This window comes from Thalassophryne amazonica, chromosome 1, assembly GCF_902500255.1.
Source record: "Thalassophryne amazonica chromosome 1, fThaAma1.1, whole genome shotgun sequence".
Classification (NCBI taxonomy): Eukaryota; Metazoa; Chordata; class Actinopteri; order Batrachoidiformes; family Batrachoididae; genus Thalassophryne; species Thalassophryne amazonica.
In genome coordinates this window covers 52,365,045-52,391,192 of record NC_047103.1, presented here as the reverse complement: position 1 = coordinate 52,391,192, position 26,148 = coordinate 52,365,045, and the positions used below count along the sequence as shown (strand labels likewise).

The window sequence follows — 26,148 nt, the reverse complement described above, 5'->3', positions numbered from 1 at the left end:
GCGAAAATAAGGGCTCCAGTGAGCAGGTCTAATCTAATATACAACCCCTGGCAAAAATTATGGAATCACCGGCCTCAGAGGATGTTCATTCAGTTGTTTAATTTTGTAGAAAAAAAGCAGATCACAGACATGACACAAAACTAAAGTCATTTCAAATGGCAACTTTCTGGCTTTAAGAAACACTATAAGAAATCAGGAAAAAAATTGTGGCAGTCAGTAACGGTTACTTTTTTAGACCAAGCAGAGGGAAAAAAAATATGGAATCACTCAATTCTGAGGAAAAAATTATGGAATCATGAAAAACAAAAGAACGCTCCAACACATCACTATTATTTTGTTGCACCACCTCTGGCTTTTATAACAGCTTGCTGTCTCTGAGGCATGGACTTAATGAGTGACAAACAGTACTCTTCTTCAATGTGGCTCCAACTTTCTCTGATTGCTGTTGCCAGATCAGCTTTGCAGGTTGGAGCCTTGTCATGGACCATTTTCTTCAACTTCCACCAAAGATTTTCAATTGGATCCGGACTATTTGCAGGCCATGGCATTGACCCTATGTGTCTTTTTGCAAGGAATGTTTTCACAGTTTTTGCTCTATGGCAAGATGCATTATCATCTTGAAAAATAATTTCATCATCCCCAAACATCCTTTCAATTGATGGGATAAGAAAAGTGTCCAAAATATCAATGTAAACTTGTGCATTTATTGATGATGTAATGACAGCCATCTCCCCAGTGCCTTTACCTGACATGCAGCCCCATATCATCAATTGAATTGAGTGAGTCCATATTTTTTCCCTCTGCTTGGTCTAAAAAAGTAACCGTTACTGACTGCCACAATTTTTTTTCTTGATTTCTTATAGTGTTTCTTAAAGCCAGAAAGGTGCCATTTGAAATGACTTTAGTTTTGTGTCATATCTGTGATCTGCTTTTTTTCTACAAAATTAAACAACTGAATGAACATCCTCAGAGGCCGGTGATTCCATAATTATTGCCAGGGGTTGTATAAGGCTGACTGTGTATATGTATGTTTGCGCACGTATGCTTTCAACCTAAGGGCCCCAGTCACCATAGCAAGTTTGGTGTTGATTGCTGAATTACTGTGGCTGTGCATAGCGAAAACACATGCACACGCACACATGTTCAACCTTATATATGTATATATGTATATAAAATGCACACGTACACTGTCAGTTGGTGAAGCGCTCATTATTTTCTTTTGTGTACGCACTCTGACAGCCTTCACCAGATTAATCTCACTTTTTTTCTCACCTCTCCACGTGCGCTCAGTGATTCATATACTTGAGTGCAGTGTTGTGAGTCATGGAGTTCTTTCATTCAGTCATTGGCTTCAGTTTTATCCTTCACCTAGAACACACATCTCTGTGCTGAAGGAGCTATATCCTCGTTCATGTGCATATTCCCGTGCACAGACACACATCCTCTGCACCACATATGTGGGAAGTACAAAAAAAAGTAATCCCTCAGTCATGTCTGAGGTCTGGTGCTAGTGCACAACTAATCTGCTGTGAGGATTAATGCAACATCAGTGATTGTGGCTGTGAAAGCACAAAGGTGTGTGCCCACGTTTTCTGCTGGTGGACATGGTCATTTCTATATCAATCAATCAATCAATCAATTTTTTTTATATAGCGCCAAATCACAACAAACAGTTGCCCCAAGGCGCTTTATATTGTAAGGCAAGGCCATACAATAATTATGTAAAACCCCAACGGTCAAAACGACCCTCTGTGAGCAAGCACTTGGCTACAGTGGGAAGGAAAAACTCCCTTTTAACAGGAAGAAACCTCCAGCAGAACCAGGCTCAGGGAGGGGCAGTCTTCTGCTGGGACTGGTTGGGGCTGAGGGAGAGAACCAGGAAAAAGACATGCTGTGGAGGGGAGCAGAGATCGATCACTAATGATTAAATGCAGAGTGGTGCATACAGAGCAAAAAGAGAAAGAAACAGTGCATCATGGGAACCCCCCAGCAGTCTACATCTATAGCAGCATAACTAAGGGATGGTTCAGGGTCACCTGATCCAGCCCTAACTATAAGCTTTAGCAAAAAGGAAAGTTTTAAGCCTAATCTTAAAAGTAGAGAGGGTGTCTGTCTCCCTGATCTGAATTGGGAGCTGGTTCCACAGGAGAGGAGCCTGAAAGCTGAAGGCTCTGCCTCCCATTCTACTCTTACAAACCCTAGGAACTACAAGTAAGCCTGCAGTCTGAGAGCGAAACGCGCTATTGGGGTGATATGGTACTACGAGGTCCCTAAGATAAGATGGGACCTGATTATTCAAAACCTTATAAGTAAGAAGAAGAATTTTAAATTCTATTCTAGAATTAACAGGAAGCCAATGAAGAGAGGCCAATATGGGTGAGATATGCTCTCTCCTTCTAGTCCCCGTCAGTACTCTAGCTGCAGCATTTTGAATTAACTGAAGGCTTTTTAGGGAACTTTTAGGACAACCTGATAATAATGAATTACAATAGTCCAGCCTAGAGGAAATAAATGCATGAATTAGTTTTTCAGCATCACTCTGAGACAAGACCTTTCTGATTTTAGAGATATTGCGTAAATGCAAAAAAGCAGTCCTACATATTTGTTTAATATGCGCTTTGAATGACATATCCTGATCAAAAATGACTCCAAGATTTCTCACAGTATTACTAGAGGTCAGGGTAATGCCATCCACAGTAAGGATCTGGTTAGACACCATGTTTCTAAGATTTGTGGGGCCAAGTACAATAACTTCAGTTTTATCTGAGTTTAAAAGCAGGAAATTAGAGGTCATCCATGTCTTTATGTCTGTAAGACAATCCTGCAGTTTAGCTAATTGGTGTGTGTCCTCTGGCTTCATGGATAGATAAAGCTGGGTATCATCTGCGTAACAATGAAAATTTAAGCAATACCGTCTAATAATACTGGCTAAGGGAAGCATGTATAAAGTGAATAAAATTGGTCCTAGCACAGAACCTTGTGGAACTCCATAATTAACTTTAGTCTGTGAAGAAGATTCCCCATTTACATGAACAAATTGTAATCTATTAGACAAATATGATTCAAACCACCGCAGCGCAGTGCCTTTAATACCTATGGCATGCTCTAATCTCTGTAATAAAATTTTATGGTCAACAGTATCAAAAGCAGCACTGAGGTCTAACAGAACAAGCACAGAGATGAGTCCACTGTCCGAGGCCATAAGAAGATCATTTGTAACCTTCACTAATGCTGTTTCTGTACTATGATGAATTCTAAAACCTGACTGAAACTCTTCAAATAGACCATTCCTCTGCAGATGATCAGTTAGCTGTTTTACAACTACCCTTTCAAGAATTTTTGAGAGAAAAGGAAGGTTGGAGATTGGCCTATAATTAGCTAAGATAGCTGGGTCAAGTGATGGCTTTTTAAGTAATGGTTTAATTACTGCCACCTTAAAAGCCTGTGGTACATAGCCAACTAACAAAGACAGATTGATCATATTTAAGATCGAAGCATTAAATAATGGTAGGGCTTCCTTGAGCAGCCTGGTAGGAATGGGGTCTAATAAACATGTTGATGGTTTGGATGAAGTAACTAATGAAAATAACTCAGACAGAACAATCGGAGAGAAAGAGTCTAACCAAATACCGGCATCACTGAAAGCAGCCAAAGATAACGATACGTCTTTGGGATGGTTATGAGTAATTTTTTCTCTAATAGTTAAAATTTTGTTAGCAAAGAAAGTCATGAAGTCATTACTAGTTAAAGTTAATGGAATACTCAGCTCAATAGAGCTCTGACTCTTTGTCAGCCTGGCTACAGTGCTGAAAAGAAACCTGGGGTTGTTCTTATTTTCTTCAATTAGTGATGTGTAGAAAGATGTCCTAGCTTTACGGAGGGCTTTTTTTAGAGCAACAGACTCTTTTCCAGGCTAAGTGAAGATCTTCTAAATTAGTGAGACGCCATTTCCTCTCCAGCTTACGGGTTATCTGCTTTAAGCTACGAGTTTGTGAGTTATACCACGGAGTCAGGCACTTCTGATTTAAAGCTCTCTTTTTTAGAGGAGCTACAGCATCCAAAGTTGTCTTCAATGAGGATGTAAAACTATTGACGAGATACTCTATCTCACTTACAGAGTTTAGGTAGCTACTCTGCACTGTGTTGGTATATGGCATTAGAGAACATAAAGAAGGAATCATATCCTTAAACCTAGTTACAGCGCTTTCTGAAAGACTTCTAGTGTAATGAAACTTATTCCCACTGCTGGGTAGTCCATCAGAGTAAATGTAAATGTTATTAAGAAATGATCAGACAGAAGGGAGTTTTCAGGGAATACTGTTAAGTCTTCTATTTCCATACCATAAGTCAGAACAAGATCTAAGATATGATTAAAGTGGTGGGTGGACTCATTTACTTTTTGAGCAAAGCCAATAGAGTCTAATAATAGATTAAATGCAGTGTTGAGGCTGTCATTCTCAGCATCTGTGTGGATGTTAAAATCGCCCACTATAATTATCTTATCTGAGCTAAGCACTAAGTCAGACAAAAGGTCTGAAAATTCACAGAGAAACTCACAGTAACGACCAGGTAGACGATAGATAATAACAAATAAAACTGTTTTTTGGGACTTCCAATTTGGATGGACAAGACTAAGAGTCAAGCTTTCAAATGAATTAAAGCTCTGTCTGGGTTTTTGATTAATTAATAAGCTGGAATGGAAGATTGCTGCTAATCCTCCGCCCCGGCCCGTGCTACGAGCATTCTGACAGTTAGTGTGACTCGGGGGTGTTGACTCATTTAAACTAACATATTCATCCTGCTGTAACCAGGTTTCTGTAAGGCAGAATAAATCAATATGTTGATCAATTATTATATCATTTACTAACAGGGACTTAGAAGAGAGAGACCTAATGTTTAATAGACCACATTTAACTGTTTTAGTCTGTGGTGCTGTTGAAGGTGCTATATTATTTTTTCTTTTTGAATTTTTATGCTTAAATAGATTTTTGCTGGTTATTGGTAGTCTGGGAGCAGGCACCGTCTCTACGGGGATGGGGTAATGAGGGGATGGCAGGGGGAGAGAAGCTGCAGAGAGGTGTGTAAGACTACAACTCTGCTTCCTGGTCCCAACCCTGGATAGTCACGGTTTGGAGGATTTAAGAAAATTGGCCAGATTTCTAGAAATGAGAGCTGCTCCATCCAAAGTGGGATGGATGCCGTCTCTCCTAACAAGACCAGGTTTTCCCCAGAAGCTTTGCCAATTATCTATGAAGCCCACCTCATTTTTTGGACACCACTCAGACAGCCAGCAATTCAAGGAGAACATGCGGCTAAACATGTCACTCCCGGTCTGATTGGGGAGGGGCCCAGAGAAAACAACAGAGTCCGACATTGTTTTTGCAAAGTTACACACCGATTTAATGTTAATTTTAGTGACCTCCGATTGGCGTAACCGGGTGTCATTACTGCCGACGTGAATTACAATCTTACCAAATTTATGCTTAGCCTTAGCCAGCAGTTTCAAATTTCCTTCAATGTCGCCTGCTCTGGCCCCCGGAAGACAATTGACTATGGTTGCTGGTGTCGCTAACTTCACATTTCTCAAAACAGAGTCGCCAATAACCAGAGTTTGATCCTCGGCGGGTGTGTCGTCGAGTGGGGAAAAACGGTTAGAGATGTGAACGGGTTGGCGGTGTACACGGGGCTTCTGTTTAGGGCTACGCTTCCTCCTCACAGTCACCCAGTCGGCCTGCTTTCCCGGCTGCTCGGGATCTGCCAGGGGGTAACTAACGGCGGCTAAGCTACCTTGGTCCGCACCGACTACAGGGGCCTGGCTAGCTGTAGAATTTTCCACGGTGCGGAGCCGAGTCTCCAATTCGCCCAGCCTGGCCTCCAAAGCTACGAATAAGCTACACTTATTACAAGTACCGTTACTGCTAAAGGAGGCCGAGGAATAACTAAACATTTCACACCCAGAGCAGAAAAGTGCGGGAGAGACAGGAGAAGCCGCCATGCTAAATTGGCTAAGAGCTAGTAGCTGCGCTAAGCTAGCGGATTCCTAAAAACACGCAAAGTGAATAAAGTGTAAATAATTTAGAGGTGATTCAGCAGAAGGAGTGCTTTAGTTAAGGCACGTAAAGATTACACTGGGAAACAAATCGTAATCTAGATAACTAGATCAATCTAACTGCGCAGATTTAACAGCTAACAGATACAGAAAAACACTGCTGTGCTCCAGAACAGGAAGTGATACAATACCGCAGTGAGAGCCAACCACCAGTAGAGGCAACCTACTGGTGGTTGGCTATATACCCATCTACACCCACATGCATTGTACCATTGCCTCATCTCATCTGTCTGTTGCCAGGATACAAGGGGAAAGGGCAAATGGGTGATGCGGTTGCCATAGCTACCCAAACAATGCCAAGCTGCTTGGATGTGAGGATGTAGTGGGATAACAGGTCACTGCTGTTTATGGAGCACAGTTCTTCCTGTGGCGGCCAGATGGACCGACCAACTGTGATGTTTCACTGACCAGTTTTTAAATAGAAGCAAAAATGTATGTATGTATTATTTTTTAAAGAATGACCAGAGGGCCCCACAGTGTATTTAATTTTTGGCTTCAAGCAGTGTAAAAGTTAAAAACTATTTGGTTGCTTTTTTTTTAAAGGAATGTTTAAAACTTGTGTTTTGTGCACTTTTTGCATTTAATTGGGGTTTTGTGACATTCATTTTCTACCCATTCACTCCAATCAAGGGTCATGGGGGGCTGAAGCATATCCCGGTAGTCACAGGGTGTGAGGCGGGGTACACCCTGGACAGGACGCCGTTCTATTGTAGGGCCACACATAGACAGACAAATTCATTCATTTTTCATTTTTTCATTTATTATTTTTATTTCATTCAAGAAGCAAAAGCTTATAATGTCTGCTCCCTATCATCTAAATAAACAGTAACCGTTCCAGTTAGGTTGTGCTGCTGAAAACACTTATATACTTCAAAACATTCAATCAATAACACAAAACTTTTCTGCTATACATTAGTAACATATCTGTTCAATAAAGATTCTTTCACACTTTTCTTAAACATATGAATGGACCTGGAAGTTTTTATACTACCATCAAGGTCAAGGCTGTTCCATAAATCAACTCCTTGAATTGATATACATCTTTCTTTCGATTTTGTTCTAAATTTTAATTTTGAAAAAACTTCATCTCCTCTTAATTTGTATCTGCTCTCTCTCTTTCTAAACCTGTTCTGCAAGTTATCTGGTAACACTTTTTGGTGAGCTTTATACATGATTTCAAGTAAATTATATTCAACCAATTCATTAAATTTTAGTGTTTGTAATTGCATAAATATTGGGTTAGTGTGGACCCTGAATCAACTTGCGGTAACGACTCGAATAACACATTTCTGTAAAAGTAAAATTGAATCAATATATGTTTTACAAGCTCTTCCCCACACTTCTATACAATAATTAAAATATGGTAAAATCAATGAATTATACAACAGAAACAAAGCACTTTTATTAAGAAAATATTTAACCTTATGTAACACTGCTATAGTTTGTGATACCTTTGTTTTGACATGCTCTATGTGGGGTTTCCATGTCAACTGTTCATCAATCGTAACACCTAGGAACTTAGTCTTATGTGTCCTTTCAATTGCTAATCCTCCTATAACCAAAGATGCATTTATGTCTTTTCATTTACAACTAAAAATCATAAATTTAGTCTTACTAATATTCAAAGATAATCTATTAACGTAGAACCATTTCATAACTTTTTGAAACTCAATCTCTACAGTTTGCAAAACCTTATTTAGATTTACTCCAGCGTAAAATAAAGTGGTATCGTCAGCAAACAAGATGCATTTTAATAAATGAGACACAGACACAATATCATTCACATAAAGGAGAAAAAGTACTGGTCCAAGGACAGATCCTTGGGGTACCCCGCAAGCTACTCTACCACTTTTAGAATGATTGTTTTTGATTGCAACAAACTGACTTCTCTCTTTTAAATAACTTGTAACCCACTGATGTGCTATACCTCTTATACCATATTTATATAGTTTTTGCAATAATATCTCATGGTCTAAAGTATCAAATGCTTTTTATAAGTCTACAAAGACACTAACTACAAATTGTTTTTTATCCATGGCATTAGTGATCTCTTCAACCAGTTCCATTACTGCTGTAGCCGTTGAGTGATTAGTATGAAATCCATGTTGACAGTTACTTAGAATTTTATATTTATCAATAAATGTATTCAACCTGTTCAAAAATATCTTTTCTAAAATTTTAGAAAACTGTGGAAGTAAATCTATGGGCCTGTAGTTTGTGAATTCATTCTTGTTTCCCTTTTTGTAAAGTGGAATAATTTGAGCTGTTTTCATATGATCAGGAAATACTCCAGAAGTGAGCGACAAATTACAAATATATGTGAAAGGCTCAATAATGACATCTATAATTTGTTTTACTAATAACATATTAATATCTATATAATCATTTGATTTTTTGCTTGAAAATCTATGTACAATTATCAAAATTTCATTAGTTTGAACATTCTCGAGAAAAATACTATTTATGTTAACAGGGATGAATCCATAATCATTGTTTTCATTGGGAATATTTTGTGATAAATTCGGACCAATATTCACAAAGTAGTCATTGAATTCATTAGCAATTGCATCTTTTTCAAAAATATCCACATTATTCTTCGTGAAAAAGTTTGGAAAATCAGATTTAACCTTACCTTTTTGCATGATTTTATTAATTACACTCCATGTATTTTTTATACTATTTTTATTGTCATCTAATAATTTAGTATTATAATCCTTTTGTTGTCTTCTTATAATTGACACGTTTTTTTTAATATTTTTTATATCTACTTTCAGCGTATTTTGTTCTCAATTTAAGAAACACTCTGTAAAGATCATTTTTCTTCTTACAAGCATTCCTCAGTCCATTAGTCATCCATGGGTTTTTAAAAGCATTTTTCTCACACTGAGCATAAATTTTAACTATTTTGCAATTTTTGTCATACAAGCTAATGAATATTGACATAAAATTATCATAGGCATCATTTACATCATTCATATATACCTGATCCCAGTTTTGTCTTTTCAAATCTTCTCTGAAGGCCTCCAAAGCCTTACTGGATTTATCCCTTATAAAAATCGAAGTTTCCTCTTTCGCAATATTAAGACACAATTTTTCATATATAATAAAAACTGGGAGATGATCACTCACATCTGTCATAAAGATACCACTAATTATTTCACCCTGTATATTTGTATATATACGATGTCTGTCCATAAAGTATCGTACCTTTTTATTTTTTTCAAAAACTATATGGATTTCATTCATATGTTTTTACGTCAGACATGCTTGAACCCTTGTGCGCATTCGTGAGTTTTTCCACTCCTGTCAGTGACGTCATTCGCCTGTGAGCACGCCTTGTGGAAGGAGTGGTCCCGCCCCCTCGTCGGATTTTCATTGTCTGGAAGTGGCGGAATGAAAAGGACTTTTTTTCCATCAGAATTTTTTCAGAAGCTGTTAGAGACTGGCACCTGGAAACCATTCGAAAAATTTATCTGGCTTTCAGTGAAAATTTTACGGGCTTCACAGAGAATAAGGACTTTAACTACAGGTTTAAGGACCCCTTTAACCACGGTCGGTGCGCCGCGCTGCGAGCTGCGATGATGCGGCACAAACCACTGGATCATTTCTAAGCTGATGGCTCTGTGGATACAAGACCGTCGTGTGCTCTTTCTCTGGTTATCACAAGACCTGGACATCAGCCATTTTCCGGCAGATTTCACTTTTAACAAGAGAGTTTGTCATGGAAAGCCACGCGGAGGCTTCGCGCGTCACGACCGATTCGCTGATGAAGCGAGACAAAGGAACACCTCCGTTTCGGAGTGTTAGAGGACAAGTTGGGACATGTCCAGCTCTCCACAAGTTCTTTTATACTCACTCGACTGGTAAGCACTGAAAGCCGAGATAGACATGTCCCAACTTGTCCTCTAACACTCCGAAACGGAGGTGTTCCTTTGTCTCGCTTCATCAGCGAATCAGTCGTGACGCGCGAAGCCTCCACGCGGCTTTCCATGACAAAATCTCTTGTTAAAAGTGAAATCTGCCGGAAAATGGCTGATGTCCAGGTCTTGTGATAACCAGAGAAAGAGCACACGACGGTCTCGTATCCACAGAGCCATCAGCTTAGAAATGATCCAGTGGTTTGTGCCGCATCATCGCAGCTCGCAGCGCGGCGCACCGACCGTGGTTAAAGGGGTCCTTAAACCTGTAGTTAAAGTCATTCTCTGTGAAGCCCGTAAAATTTTCACTGAAAGCCAGATAAATTTTTCGAATGGTTTCCAGGTGCCAGTCTCTAACAGCTTCTGAAAAATTCTGATGGAAAAAAAGTCCTTTTCATTCCGCCATTTCCAGACAATGAAAATCCGACGAGGGGGCGGGGACCACTCTTCCACAAGGCGTGCTCACAGGCGAATGACGTCACTGACAGGCGTGGAAAAACTCACACATGCGCACAAGGGTTCAAGCATGTCTGACGTAAAAACATATGAATGAAATCCATATAGTTTTGAAAAATAAAAAGGTACGATACTTTATGGACAGACCTCGTACAACCCTGGCAAAAAATGATGGAATCACCGGCCTCGGAGGATGTTCATTCAGTTGTTTAATTTTGTAGAAAAAAAGCAGATCACAGACATGACACAAAACTAAAGTCATTTCAAATGGCAACTTTCTGGCTTTAAGAAACACTATAAGAAATCAAGAAAAAAAAATGTGTCAGTCAGTAACGGTTACTTTTTTAGACCAAGCAGAGGAAAAAAATATGGATCACTCAATTCTGAGGAATAAATTATGGAATCACCCTGTAAATTTTCATCCCCAAAACTAACACCTGCATCATATCAGATCTGCTAATTAGTCTGCATCTAAAAAGGAGTGAACACACCTTGGAGAGCTGTTGCACCAAGTGGACTGACATGAATCATGGCTCCAACAAACTCTTAAAAGAGAGTAAATCATCACGCAATGTTGCAAAAGATGTTGGTTGTTCAGTCAGCTGTGTCTAAACTCTGGACCAAATACAAACAACATGGGAAGGTTTGTTAAAGGCAAACATACTGGTAGACCAAGGAAGACATCAAAGCGTCAAGACAGAAAACTTAAAGCAATATGTCTCAAAAATTGAAAAATGTACAACAAAACAATGAGGAACGAATGGGAGGAAACTGGAGTCAACGTCTGTGACCGAACTGTAAGAAACCGCCTAAAGGAAATGGGATTTACATACAGAAAAGCTAAACGAAAGGCATCATTAACACCTAAACAGAAAAAAACAAGGTTACAATGGGCTAAGGAAAAGCAATTGTGGACTGTGGATGACTGGATGAAAGTCATATTCAGTGATGAATCTCGAATCTGCATTGGGCAAGGTGATGATTGCTGGAACTTTTGTTTGGTTCCTTCCAATGAGATTTATAAGATGACTGCCTGAAGAGAACATGTAAATTTCCACAGTCATTGATGATATGGGCTGCATGTCAGGTAAAGCACTGGGGAGATGGCTGTCAGTACATCATCAATAAATGCACAAGTTTATGTTGATATTTTGGACAATTGAAAGGATGTTTGGGGATGATGAAATCATTTTTAAAGATGATAATGCATCTTGCCATAGAGCAAAAACTGCAAAAACATTCCTTGCAAAAAGACACATAGGGTCAATGTCATGGCATAGGGTCAATGTCAATGAGCAGATCTGATTTGATGCAGGTGTTAATTTGGGGGATGAAAATTTACAGGGTGATTCCATAATTTTTTCCTCAGAATTGAGTGATTCCATATTTTTTTCCTCTGCTTGGTCTAAAAAAGTAACTGTTACTGACTGCCACAATCTTTTTTTCTTGATTTCTTATAGTGTTTCTTAAAGCCAGAAAGTTGCCATTTGAAATGACTTTATTTTTGTGTCATGTCTGTGATCTGCTTTTTTTCTACAAAATTAAACAACTGAATGAACATCCTCTGAGGCCGGTGATTCCATAATTTTTGCCAGGGGTTGTATTATCAATGATAGTAGTACTATGAGTAGTGATCCTGGTTGGTTTGGTTATCATAGGGCATAAACTTGCAATTTCCATATTCTTCCTGAACTCGTTTGTAGCTGCAGTGTGCCCCAGGTCTATGTTAAAATCACTACATAAAATTAGTGATTTATTTGTATACTCAAACATTTCAATAACTTTATCGGTAAACATGTCAACACCTGACCCAGGCGGTCTATATACACAGCTAATTAATATGTTTTTTCCTATATCGTTAATAATCTCTGTAGTAAGCATTTCCATCAAATCAGGCAGAGTTACAGTTTTCTGTTCAACAACTTTACATTTTAGATTTTTATCTACGTAGAGAGCTATGCCCCCTCCTTTTTTTCCCCAATCCTGTTTATATTAAACATGTTGTAGCCTTCAATCTGTACTTTATTAATATCACTGTTCTTTAGCCAAGTTTCTGTTATAGCAATCACTTTAAAATGTTGTTTTAAATCACTGAAGAACTCTTTAATTTTTTCTAATTTGGATTTTAAACTTTGACTATTGAAGTGTATAATGGATAGAGCTTTATCAGATACCTTGTCAGTTTTAGCGTTAAACTGTTGTACTGTAAAATAATTACATTCACCAGGTGTTAGTAAATTACATGCAAAATCAGTTTCCATATCATAAATTTTATCATTGTCTATGTCAACACATGTATCCATAATTCAGCTTATGTGTCTGTAAAGATGTGTATCCAACCTGTTGTCCTTTAATCTATGTTGTCAGCCCTTCACAGCTGTTGACTTCTTCCATCAATGACCAGTCTTATACTTCTCAAGTTCTTTCAAGTCCTTAATCATCCTGGCTGCTCCATTTTGGTCTCTGATCCATACATTTCCATTCCTTGTCCATGTTCCAGTAATAATCCTCTGTTTTCTCAGCAATCTTGCTTCCCTTGCAATGTCCTCATTCTTCTTTGCAGCCTTTGTGTGAGGACGTGTGCTGTGTGCTCGGCGGATTTTCATTTCAAGGAAAAAGACGGAACGAGTGGAGCAGCACCACATCAAATTTTGCCAGAAACTGGGCGACAGCCAGGTGGAAACCATTCGGAAGATTCAGACGGCTTTCGGTGACGATCCTATGGGCATCACACCGATTAAGGAGCAGTACAACCGGTTTAAAGACGCCTGCACAACGGTGGAGAGCGAGCCACGCTCCGGGCGGCCATCAACATGCTGAAATGACCAGCTCATTTCCAAAGTGAACGTTGTGGTGATGCGGGACCGTCGTGTGACTGTCCGAGAAATTGCAGAAGAGGTGGACATCAGCCCTTTTTCGGTACATTCCACTGTGAAAGAAGATTTGGCCATGAAAGAGTGGCGGTGAAATTCATGCTGCTGCTAACGGCGGAGCAAAAGTGCCTCCGTGTTGAAGTCTCACAGGACATGCTGTGACATGCCCAACTCTTCCACAATTTCTCGGATAGTCACACGACTGAAAAGTCACCGAAAGCCGTCTGAATCTTCTGAATGGTTTCCACCTGGCTGTCGCCCAGTTTCTGGCAAAATTTGATGTGACGCTGCTCCAGTCGTTCCGTCTTTTTCCTTGAAATGAAAATCCGCCGAGCGCACTACACATGTCCTCACACAAAGGCTGCTTACCAGAAAATGATGCAATCGACAGGCGTGAAAAAGTTCACGCATGCGCACGAAGGTTCAAGGTTTGCTCCTGCAAGCACACGATTCAAATCCATCAGGTTTTTGCAAAAAATAAAAAGGTTCGATACTTTTCTAACAGATCTTGTATGTGTCATTATTGTAGCATTTAGCAGTGCAGCTTTGATGCATACAGATTGAATCCCGTAGTACTGTTTTAGAGCAGAAATATGCACTTACACTACTATCCAGCCATTTAATCACCAGCTCTCAATGAGCGTGCACAGGCTTTCTTCACCGTGTTCCTGATGCCAGCATCTCGCCATCTTTCACTTTTCTTTTGGTTTCTGTGTCGCACACAAGGAGTAAAGTGAGAGCTGACAGTAGCTGACATTTCGCTGAACGTCTCTGTCTTTGATGTGCCTCCCTGCTCACTGACCTGATGTTGGTCTGTGCCCAGCTGTGAGTGCCTCCGGTTGGTTTTAAGCACTGCCGTGTGCAGCCTCTGTGCGCCTTAACTCCTGACTGATGACACATTCCACTGGGTCAGTCCTGGCGGCAGGCAGCTTTGCTTATCTTCATGCTGTCAGTTACACTTTAGTGGACTGTGAGCACGTGTTCGGCACTGCCACAGCTACAAATGACTCACTGTGGTCAGCCACTGTGCTGCTTGGACAGTTTGTTACAGAGCAGACTCTATTGTGGGCCTTTTTACCCCCCCCATCATGTCATGTGTGTTTATTTGTATAGTTTTTGAAGGAAAAATTTAACATGATCTCCAATGATGCCTCATAGAAATAGTTTTTGTTCTACAATCACACTAGTTGTAGTTCTGCGTGATGATAATCAAACCTTATTATGTTTTACTTTTAACTCCTTTCTACACCTTTTCACTCTGTCTTTGCCCATAGGTGTGATCATCGTACCCAGTGCGGGTGTGGGGATTGTGTTGGGGGGCTACATCATCAAGAAACTGAAGCTCGGTGCCAGAGAGTCGGCCAAACTGGCCATGATCTGCAGCGGAGTGTCTCTGCTCTGTTTCTCCACACTCTTCATAGTGGGTTGTGAGAGTATCAATCTAGGAGGCATCAACATCCCTTACACCACAGGGTAAGAACTGTTACGCTGCTGTGATCTCATTACTGATAAAACATAGAGAGGGAGAGGGAAAACACAGATGTTTACATTATTACTAGAATCTAAACAACTAACTATAGATGACTGTACATCCCAGCAGACAACAGGGGAGACTGAGCTCTTATTTTCTGGTTTTAGTTTATGTATAAAAATGCTAAATTGAAATTGTAAGGCTAACTTGCAAGAAAAGCACTGAGTGCACAGCAGACCCACCCTATGGGCCTCATTTATCAACGTTGCGTACGGCGATATTTGAGCGTATATGGGGTGTACGCCAAAACGGCTGCGCTACTTGGCATTTATCAATGTGGTCGTTGGCGTACACTACGCTGAAAATATACACCAGATCGAGAGGTGGTGTAAATTATACACCAAAATGAACCAGCGCTGGAATCCACATAAAAATGAAGATGATCAACATGATAAACAGTGCCATTATACAAATCAATGCATATGTTACATAAATAACACTTTCCTGATTATACTACATAATAATCAATACAAATTGTTATGGAGCACGATCTGTGGCCACAGCGCTGACTGCAAAGAAAGCGCTGCTCGCCTTTTTCTCCAGACTTCGAGCCTGGAGCCAGAGCAGTGCTGAGCTTAACTTCATGTGGTGTGATCGTTTTAGACAATGAAATTGATAATAACAACTGTAGTTCCGTCATTCCCTTAATTCGCCCGTGCTGCAACCAGGTTTTGTCGTCTCCATTCGGTTGTCACAAAAAAATAAATACAGAAATACATTTAAAAAATAAAGAAATCTCACAGATTAGGCGTGTCTTATTAATTGAGCGAGCAAATATCCACATGTCAAGAATTATTGACGTGAAAAGAGAATACAGTGGTCCCTCGCTATAACGCCGTTCACCTGTTGTGGCCTCGGAGTGTCGCGGAGTATTTAGTCCAATTTTGCATGCCTTTTTTTTTTACAGTGTTCTGTGTTCTGCGTATCTGTTTATAAGAATCTTGTTGCCCAGAAGAGAAAAGAGCGCCAACAACTACTCATAACTGTGTTTGTCACACGGAAACAAACACCTGCTGCAGCGAGATGTGAGTGGGAAAAGGTGCAGCGCCAGGAAGCAGAGGCGATCTGTGAAATACTGGTCAGTCACTATTAATAATTTCTTATGTGTCCGACCTCGTTTGTTGATCGTTAAAATTAATTCGTTAGTTCTAAATGCCATCATAATTATTTATAGGAAAACGTTCTATTTTTATTTCTCAAACAAATGTTTGGGCCTGAAAACAGTTTGGTATTATTTTCCTACTAACGTTTGAACTTTGAGAGTGTTTACACACGAGAGAAAAGTGAGAAAATGTTCATGCCTGATTGAGAAAGTGTATAAACTGTGTAGTGAGGGGTTTTACAGCTTTGAAACGTCTATAATAATTGTAAAAAATAACGCTGACTACGTCGCGGTTTCGCGTATTACGGGCTATTTTTTAGAACGTAACTCCAGCAATTAATGAGGGACCACTGTAACACTTTTTTGATTATGCTACAAAACAATTAATACGACGGCCGCTTTTGATGCTTTATTGGCACGCGTCATGATTGGTGGAGTTCTTTTTCATTGCCGTCTTCCCGGCTTCCATGTCGTAAAATGAGGGTGTGTCTGAAGCAGAGTCTGAATATTTATGGGCGTGTTCATTATAATTACGATCGTTTCCACCCGCCGCATTTATCAAGATCACGTCAGGCGTACACCAGAAATGGGCAGGTGCGCACTGCTTGATACATATCACGGCGACTTTGGTGTATTTCAAGTTTACGCCGTAAATTTACGCCACAAGTGCGCAACGTTGATACATGAGGCCCTATGTGAGCAAAAAGAGCACCTATTTACCAGAGTATAAGTCACACTGGAGTATGTCACATCTGTAAAAACAAAACAAACAAACAAAAAAGCCTGTTGAAGAGGGAAAAAAAACTATTTTCTATATTATAAGCTCTTTATTTGGGATTTTACTGCATTATTATGTACTTTTTAATATTGGCATCTATTTTATATGTTTTATATTTTATAACAAATGTGATTTTTTTTTTTTGGTATAGAAGTGGCATGACCTCTCAACAAGTAAAAAACAAAACAAAAACAAATAAAAGACCTGCAGTGTAGTAATTGCCATATCCAGTAGTTGCGTGAATGTAGTGAAGTCTGCTGCTGTATCTCTGATCTCGTTTTGTAATTGTTTCATGATGATTACATTCTCAAGCACAAATATACACAACCACACCACAGTGAAGGCTTCTTCCTGTCTTTCTGTGGCTACATGCATGCATGTAGTTTCAGCTCCGCCCCACCCTTAGCCAAACAGATGTCTAGACCTAAAATTGGATGGTTTTAAGCTTCTAATGTGTTTAAAAAGGGTTACCCAGTTTGGGCCCACTGACCACATCTCCTTTTTGAAAATTAAGAACAGCATAAGAGCCTTCAACTAAATAAATAAATTCAAATAAAATAAAATAAAAAACTTGCATTTTTTTCACTACTTATACAGGTCTATTCCTGCAACACTATAACTGAAGAGCAGGTATGTATTTATTAATTTTGTATTACAAATGGTGCATTAATTGTTAGTTGTGGAAAAAGTTTATACCAAACATTGAGTGAGGTGGAAGGGTGATGACAAAAATAAATAAATAACTCCAACTGGGCCATCCGCATCATCCGCCATGAGGACCCCTAGAACCATGGGCGTTGCCGTTTTGAATGTGGCACTGTGCCACGCCATCCGTTTCATTCGCCATGAGGACCCTGTCGCGGCGACGTCACATCCAGTTTGCTTCCACGTAAGCTCATTGTCCGAAGTTGCTAAGCACGTTGTTAAAACCTCACAGAAGGAGTGGCCGGATGTGTGACCAACCGAAAATGTGCCTCAGATTTCAAAGTAAGTGCGTATTGCCCAAAGAGTTTAAATTTAAGGCAAAAAACAAATTAACTAACTAACAAGCAAAAAAAAAAAAAAAAAATCAAGTTGGCTTTTCATACCTAATGGTGTTGTGACATGTTTTGTTTTTATGTGCTGTTTTAACTTTATTTTATGTGTGTTTTATGTTTGTGAATCTTTAATTTTACTACAAAGCACTTTAGACACAGTCTGGCTGGTGTAAAACCCTTGAAAAATAAATGTTGGTCGATTGATTGATTGATATTGGCCAGTTAGCTCGCCATTCAGATTTCTGTATTCTGTGACAACATCAGATCAAGAGTCTGCGATATTCTTTAAATCACAGGTAGAATATTCGCACAAGTGTGAAAATAGCATACAGAATTAAAAATATTTCCTGCCAATTTATTTCTCTGAATCAAATTTATTTGACTTTTGTTGTGATCAGGTTGCAATTGCCAGGGTCCCCTGGCCATTCCAATACAGATGCTGAAGGGTTTTAGCCATGGTAATGCTCCCCAGGATCATTTTATTGAAGACAGTCTGAAGGTCCGAAATGACATGGTGAGATGGCGAGGAGCTTCCAGTCACATGAGAAGCAAATAACGAAAAATACTTAAAATGGCAGGGGTCAAGAGAGCCATGGTGAGGGTGGTCTGGGGGGCGAAGCTCCCCAGAAGCTGAAGGGTTTTAGCCATGGTAATGCTCCCCAGCATTTGCCATGTGGTTGCTATCAGTGCATTACCTTTTAATAGTTGTCATTTTACAACCCCAATTCCAATGAAGTTGGGTCATTGTGTAAAATGTAAATAAAAACAGAATACAATGATTTGCAAATCCTCTTCAACCTATAGTCAATTGAATACACCACAAAGACAAGATGTTTAATGTTCAAACTGATAAACTTTATTGTTTTTGTGCAAATGCTTGCTCATTTTGAAATGGATGCCTGCAACACATTTCAAAAAAGCTGGGACAGTGGTATGTTTACCACTGTGTTACATCACCTTTCCTTCTAACAACACTCAATAAGCATTTGAAAACTGAGGACACTAATTGTTGAAGCTTTGTAAGTGGAATTCTTTCCCATTCTTGCTTGATGTACAACTTCAGTTGTTCAACAGTCCGGAGTCTCCATTGTCATATTTTGTGCTTCATAATGCGCCACATTTTCAATGGGTGACAGGTCTGGACTGCAGGCAGGTCAGTCTAGTACCCGCACTCTTTTACTACGAAGCCACGCTGTTGTAACACGTGCAGAATGTGGCTTGGCATTATCTTGCTGAAATAAACAGGGACGTCCCTGAAAAAGACATTGCTTGGGTGGCAGCATATGTTGCTCGAAAACCTGAATGTATCTTTCAGCATTGATGGTGCCATCACAGATGTGTAAGGTACCCATGCCATGGGCACAAACACACCCTCATACCATCACAGATGCTGGCTTTTGAACTTTGCGCTGGGAACAATCTGGATGGTCCTTTTCCTCTTTTGTCCAGAGGACACGATGTCGATGATTTCCAAAAACAATTTGAAATGTGGACTTATCAGACCACAGCACACTTTTCAACTGTCTGTCCATTTCAAATGTGCTCAAGCCCAGAGAAGGCGGCTGCGTTTCTGGATGTTGTTGATGTATGGCTTTCGCTTTGCATGGTAGAGTTTTAACTTGCACTTGTAGATGTAGCGACGAACTGTGTTAACTGACAATGGTTCCTGATCCCACACGGTACGATCCTTTACACAATAATGTCGGTTTTTAATGCAGTGCTGCCTGAGGGATCAAAGGTCACGGGCATTCAGTTTTGGTTTTTGGCCTTGCCGCTTACATGTAGAAAGTTCTCCAGATTCTCTGAATCTTCTGATTATATTATGGACTGTATATGATGGGATCCCTAAATTCCTTGAAATTGAACATTGAGAAACATTGTTCTTAAACTGTTGGACTATTTTTTCATGCAATTGTTCACAAAGCAGTGATCCTCGCCCCATCTTTGCTTGTGAGCAGCTGAGACTTCTGGGGATGCTCCTTTTATACCCAATCATGAGTGTCCTCAGTTCCCAAACGCTTATTGAGTATTGTTAGAAGGAAAGTGTTGTGTGGGCCGCTGAAGAGGAGGTACTGCTGGCCCACCACCACAAGATGGCGCCCTGCTTGAAGTGCGGGCTTCAAGCACGAGAGGGCGTCGGAGCGACCAGGAGTGACAGCTGTCACTCATCATCCGTACCAGCTGTCACTCATCCACTACTCATCACCACCACCATAAAGGCCGGACTGCAACTCCACCTCCCCACCGAGAAATCAGCTACCATTCAGGTAACGTCTCTGCTGACTTAACACTGACTAATAGTCTGAACTTCTTTGCAGCCGTTTTCCTGTGGTGTGTCCTTATCTGTGGGATTGGCGTTTTGGTGTGATCAGCGACGGCATCGCTTCACACCCCAACCAGATAAGTGGTTAGACAGGAGCTGCACGAGTGTGTGATTGGAGGTGGAGGTTCTCCCTCCCAATTGTATACAGGACTTGTATTGTATAATCAGGACTGTCTCTGTTCTCTGCCAGCAGTACCAGGTCTGACTGCTGAAGACAGCGGCCACCTGGGGCGCAGGGCTTGGCGGCTCCGGTGTTCTTCAGCTCCGTTGGTGGTGGAAGCTGTGTGGGATCCGGCTCTTCTCTCGCCAGGCGTCTTCTATCGTCGAGCCTGCCCACACGTCACCTGGTGTATGATTGACAGTCACCATATTGTTATTGTCTGTACGTCGTTGTGCGATTCACAACATTAAATTGTTACTTTTGGCTTATCCATTGTCCATTCATTAACGCCCCCTGTTGTGGGTCCGTGTCACGACACTTTCACAACAGAAAGGTGATGTAACACAGTGGTAAACACACTGTCCCAACTTTTTTGAAACGTGTTGCAGGCATCCATTTCAAAATGAGCAAATATTTGCACAAAAACAATAAAGTTTATCAGTTTGAACATTAAATATCTTGTCTTTGAGGTGTACTCAATTGAATATAGGTTGAAGAGGATTTGCAAATAATTCTATTGTTTTTATTTACATTTTACAGAACGTTCCAACTTCATTGGAATTGGGGTTGTAAGACAAACAAATATACAGTGATATACTCGTACACAGCTAACAAATATTGTTATATTACTGTATACCGTTTTTGGATGATTAACCTCCTCCATATAAACATGGGGGTGTTGTCATTGGCTGTCTGTTTGCTTGTCTGGTGCATATACCCAAACTTAATCCAGTAACCTTGAGACTTTATTCAGTTAAAGGTGTGACTGTTGGTCCTTTTTCTTTTTGTTGTTTGCATTCAGATGATGTAAACCTCCTGTCTGCTGATTTATTTAAATCACCATAGCCTGGAAACACCTAGACAGTTTGGGGGGGTCTGCTGTCATTGCCCCATCATCATGCGCTTAGTTGTTGTGTTGCAGTGTGAAGGATTAGTAACTGGCATCTGCCGTCATGGTTCCAATGAATCACACTGCCACCTCTATTTCTGAATCCACAGCTCAACACCACATCAGCAGCCAGACTGCAAAGTTAACAGTCACGCGATGTGTCAGCCCTACGGACCCAAACACGGTATATTCCTCTTCTCTGTTCCGAGCAGTTACACATTAATGCACACGGATATACATACAAACATGCACGTTTGAAGGCAAACTTTAATAATGCATAGCGCCACAGGCTGATATCCTGCAAACTGATGCTCTTTTGTGGAAGAAAAATAAAAGTTGAGTTTAATCTCTAAGATGTTCATTCAATTTACATTAATTGTTGGAAGCACATTTTACCATCATGAGTTACTGTTCTGATTTCCTCAAAGGTTTTTAGACTTGGATGACAAAGAATCAAGAAACAAGGTGGACTAAGTTTTCTTCTTTCTTGCTATTTTGCTTGATGAGCTTAACCTCTCTTTATTTTTTTCTCTCCCAATTTACAATTTTGTGTTTTAGGGCACTTTCACACCAACAATTTATTTGCTTCATTTACCACTTCTACAAGGAATAGAAGTGGTGAAAGTAGCTGTGGTGACCCCCAACGGGAGCAGCTGAAAGAAAAGGAAGAAGGTTTGGGCGAGCATTAGCATGGCTAAAACCCTTCAGCTTCTGGGGAACTTTGCTCCCCAAGCCCCCAATGAGGGCTCTCTTGACCAGTGATGCTGGTAACGCGTTACTTAGTAACGCGTTACTCTAATCTGACCACTTTTTTTAGTAACGAGTAATCTAACGCGTTAATCTTTCCAAATCAGTAATCAGATTAACGTTACTTCTCCATGTCACTGTGCGTTACTATTATTTTTCATTGTGGGTCGATAGCAGCATTAAACTTGGTCTGTGGGCAGGAGGTCGGGGTTCGACTGAACTGCCCACTTTCAGCGAGCTGTGAGTTTTTCATCCGCGGTTTGTTGCAACTGCTCGACTCGTCCTCACCTCTTAAAGCGCGGTGATCAGCACACCTGCACTGAGCTTTACAAAGACATTTTTATACTTTTTTCCCTCCTTTATTTAGAATTCTGAGCTGAGCCGCTCCGTATCGTCTTGTTAAAAACAGCTGATCCTCCGCGACGCGTCAACAACTAACACTATTTTGCACTCAAATGCACCTAAACTCTCTTTCTGAGGACCACATGATGTGAAAACGCAATAAAACTTTCTTACCTGTAAATCTGTTCCTGTTTTCTGCATAAATAAATGTTATCCATTCTTTGTGCTCAAACGCCAAAGCAGGGGGAATCCAGATGGAATGGGGGCGTGGGGCAAGGATGTGCCCCCTTCCCCCACAACACCCTTAGATTAAAGGTCCAGTTTTGAAGCCGTTTTTTACTACAACTACTAATATTGCTTAAAATAATAATAATTTCGACAAGTAAAATGTTTAGAGAGAATTTAAATGTTAGAAAAATGTTAGAATTTAATAGTTACATTTATAAACAATGTAGGTTTGAAATTGCAAGTTTTACTGTTACAGTGCTGTCAACAGTTAAATATGAGGTCAAGAAAGAGGTCTTTATTTTACTTTTTATAAAACAAGTATTTATTTTCATTGAAGTCAAGAAAGGGTGACTATAAAGTGAGTTTTGGCAAAACAGGTATCATTGCCATGTTGGCGTGGGTTGTTGTCGGCAGCTGGGGAAAGTAACTAAAAAAGTAACTAGTAATCTAACTTAGTTACTTTTACAATTGAGTAATCAGTAAAGTAACTAAGTTACTTTTTCAAGGAGTAATCAGTAATCAGTAATTGGATTACTTTTTCAAAGTAACTGTGGCAACACTGCTCTTGACCCCCTGCCATTGTAAGCAATTTTCTTTATTTGCCTCTCACATGCCTGGAAGCTGTTGACCATCTCAGCATGTCATTTAAGTCTATCAGACTTTTTTTTTTCAGTAAAATGGCTCTGGGGAGCATTAGCATAGCTAAAACCCTTCAGCCACAACCAGGACACTCTTGACTCCCCACTATTTTAAGCATACAAAATACACATACATTAAAGTTTAAACGGCATATAAGAATAAAACATGTCACACCACCACTAGGTATTAAAAGCCAGCTTATTTATTTATGTATTTTTGCTTAAATTTAAAAAGTGCACTACCCAGTACTTACTTTGAAATCCGAGACGCATTTTTTTGTCTATTGCCTCAGTCACACATCCGGGCACTCCATCTGTGAAGTTTTAGCAATGTGCTTAGCAATACCGGTGACTGACCTGATGCAGAAGCAAACCAGAAGTGATGTTCCATGACTGAATCTTTTTTTTTTTTGCTGCGATTGAATCAATTGTTCCCCAATGCTATTTTAGATAGGGATGAGCGATTACACCACTATCTGTATCTGTATCTGTTCAACCATCTAAATGATCTGTATCACAGTTGGGTGGAAATGTAAGACTGAGACTGGCATTGTGTGTTCGCGGCTCCTCTGGTTTTTCTTCGGTTTTCTCTTTTGTAACTTGTTTTTTAGTAGCTTGAGTGTAATTTTTTTTCCTTTGGGTATGTACTTGGTGTGGTTCTTGGTGCTTTGGTGTGAATTTTTAACCATTTTTTGATTAGTGCCTTGTTTGCACTGCAGGACGCCGCACTTCACTCCCTCGGCTAGCGCAATGCTAAGCTACTCTGCAGCTGAGCTATGGAGTCTGAACAACAATAATGTCCCTCTGGACATTCTTGCTATCAAACAGCTTGGTTTGCTCCGCCGATCTCGCTGCGTCCATAGAGGCTCCCGGAGAAAGTTTGTATTCCATTGGACTGGGTTGTCTGTCCCGGTTATCTGGTCAGCTGAGTGTATTGGCGCTCACGTCATCAGAGCGCTGTGGCTTCTGGGACTTGTAGTCCTGATGTGACAACAGCGGTTTCTGACACTCTCCGGGTGCTGGATGGAAAACGTGGAGTGGATTTTAAGCTACTCAGTCCTGCTCAAAGATGTCAGTTTGTCAACCCCACGGAAGTCTTCAGTTTGGGTCTCATTAACATCAGATCACTGTCCTTGAAATCCCTGTTGATTAACGATCTAATTATGGATCATCACTTGGACATGATTGGGCTATGTGAAACCTGGCTCAAACCCACAGCTGTTCTTCCTTTGAATGAGGCCTGCCCACCAGCGTACACATTTAGTCACGTGTCTCATGGTGCGAAGCAAGGCGGGGGTGTTGCTTTTATTTATAAATCTAGGTTTACCTTATTGGCTGTTGGGGGTCATAAATATAATTCGTTTGAGCATCTGAATCTCCGCTCTGCCCATGATGCTACGTATTGTCAGGGTCAGAAGTACGGAAATCAGTCATGTTATTTTGTCACTGTTTATAGGCCTCCCGACCCATATTCTGAATTCTTAGATGAATTTGGTGCGTTCATCTATAGCCTGTCAGCTAGTGCGGACAACATTTTGATTATTGGTGACATTAACATTCATATAAATAAGCTCTCTGATCCCCTTTGCAAATCATTTATGGAACTTGTGGATGCATTAGGTTTCCAGCAATGCATTCAGGATTCGATGCACATCAGTGGAAATAACCTTGATTTGGTTCTCGAACGTGGCCTTGCTGTCACGAACATCGACATTTTGCCTCTTGCCTCAGTGATCTCTGGCCACTCATTTATTAGGTTTAAATTTACATTGCCACATTTAGTGGAGTGAAAACCTTGTCTACTACTGCAGCGACGCATTAAACCGTCAACCATGACTGACCTCGAAGCTAGACTGCCTGAAATTTTGGCTTCAGGTTTGGAGAATGTTCAGTCAGTGGATAGTCTTGCGGATGGCTTGAATTCAGCGCTCAAGGCTACACTGGATAAGGTTGCACCTCCTCTTTTAAAGCCACTCCTTCCCAAGGCACAGTTGCCTTGGTTCAGTGGTTACTTGCCTGACCTTAGGCAGAAGGCTAGTGGTTTTGAACGGAAATGGCATAGTTCCAAATTAGAGATGTTAGACCTTGCATGGCGTGATGCTGTCTTAGATTATAAGCATGCACTACTGGCTATAAAGCGGGCTATTATTCTGATTTGATCAATAAAAACATAATTCAAAGTTTTTGTTTGAAACTCTAGCATTTTTCACCTGTTATTCACTCTCCCTTTTCAGCAGAGGACTTCATGGACTATTTCGAGAAGAAAATTGAGGATATTAGGTTGACCATGTCTCAGCAGGCCTTGGTCCAACCATTGCATCCTGCTGTGGAGGTGGATGCTCCCACTTACGTGTTACCCAGATTTACAGATTTTGATGGTATCTCGCTAGGCGCACTGATGAAGCTCGTGACATCTACAAAAAGCACAACCTGCTTATTTGATCCCATACCAACAAAACTGTTTAAGTATCTAAAACAGTTAAGGAAATTATAAATCTCTCACTAACTTCCGGATCTGTTCCTAAATGTTTCAAGTCTGCAGTGATTAAACCATTACTTAAGAAATCCAATCTCGATCCATCCAGCCATCCATCCATTTTCTTCCGCTTTATCCGGAGTCGGGTTGCGGGGGCAGCTCAAGCAAAGCCGCCCAGACCTCCCGATCCACACACACCTCCCCCAGCTCCTCCGGGGGAACCCCAAGGCGTTCCAAAGCCAGCGGAGAGACGTAGTCCCTCCAGCTTGTCCTGGGTCTTCCCCGGGGCCTCCTCCCGATGGGACGTGCCCGGAACACTTCTTCAGCGAGGCGTCCAGGGGGCATCCGCAAAAAGATGCCCGAGCTACCTCAACTGGCTCCTTTTGACGTGGAGGAGCAGCGGCTCGACTCCGAGCTCCTCCCGAGTGACCGAGCTCCTCACCCTTTCACCAAGGGAGCGCCCAGCCACCCTGCGGAGGAAACTCATCTCGGCCGCTTGTACTTGCGATCTCGTTCTTTCGATCTCGTTCTTTCGGTCATGA

At 40.6% G+C, this 26,148-nt stretch overlaps 1 protein-coding gene across 1 annotated transcript in view; it reads left to right on the top strand.

Annotated features, from left to right (window-relative positions):
• The window catches only part of LOC117510259 (solute carrier organic anion transporter family member 5A1), a 168,215-nt gene that overhangs the window by 114,915 nt on the left and 27,152 nt on the right, over positions 1-26,148 (top strand). The window contains exon 7 of the mRNA XM_034169897.1: positions 14,630-14,828. Within this exon, the coding sequence (XP_034025788.1) occupies positions 14,630-14,828 (199 nt within the window). The remainder of the gene's footprint in view (positions 1-14,629; positions 14,829-26,148) is intronic.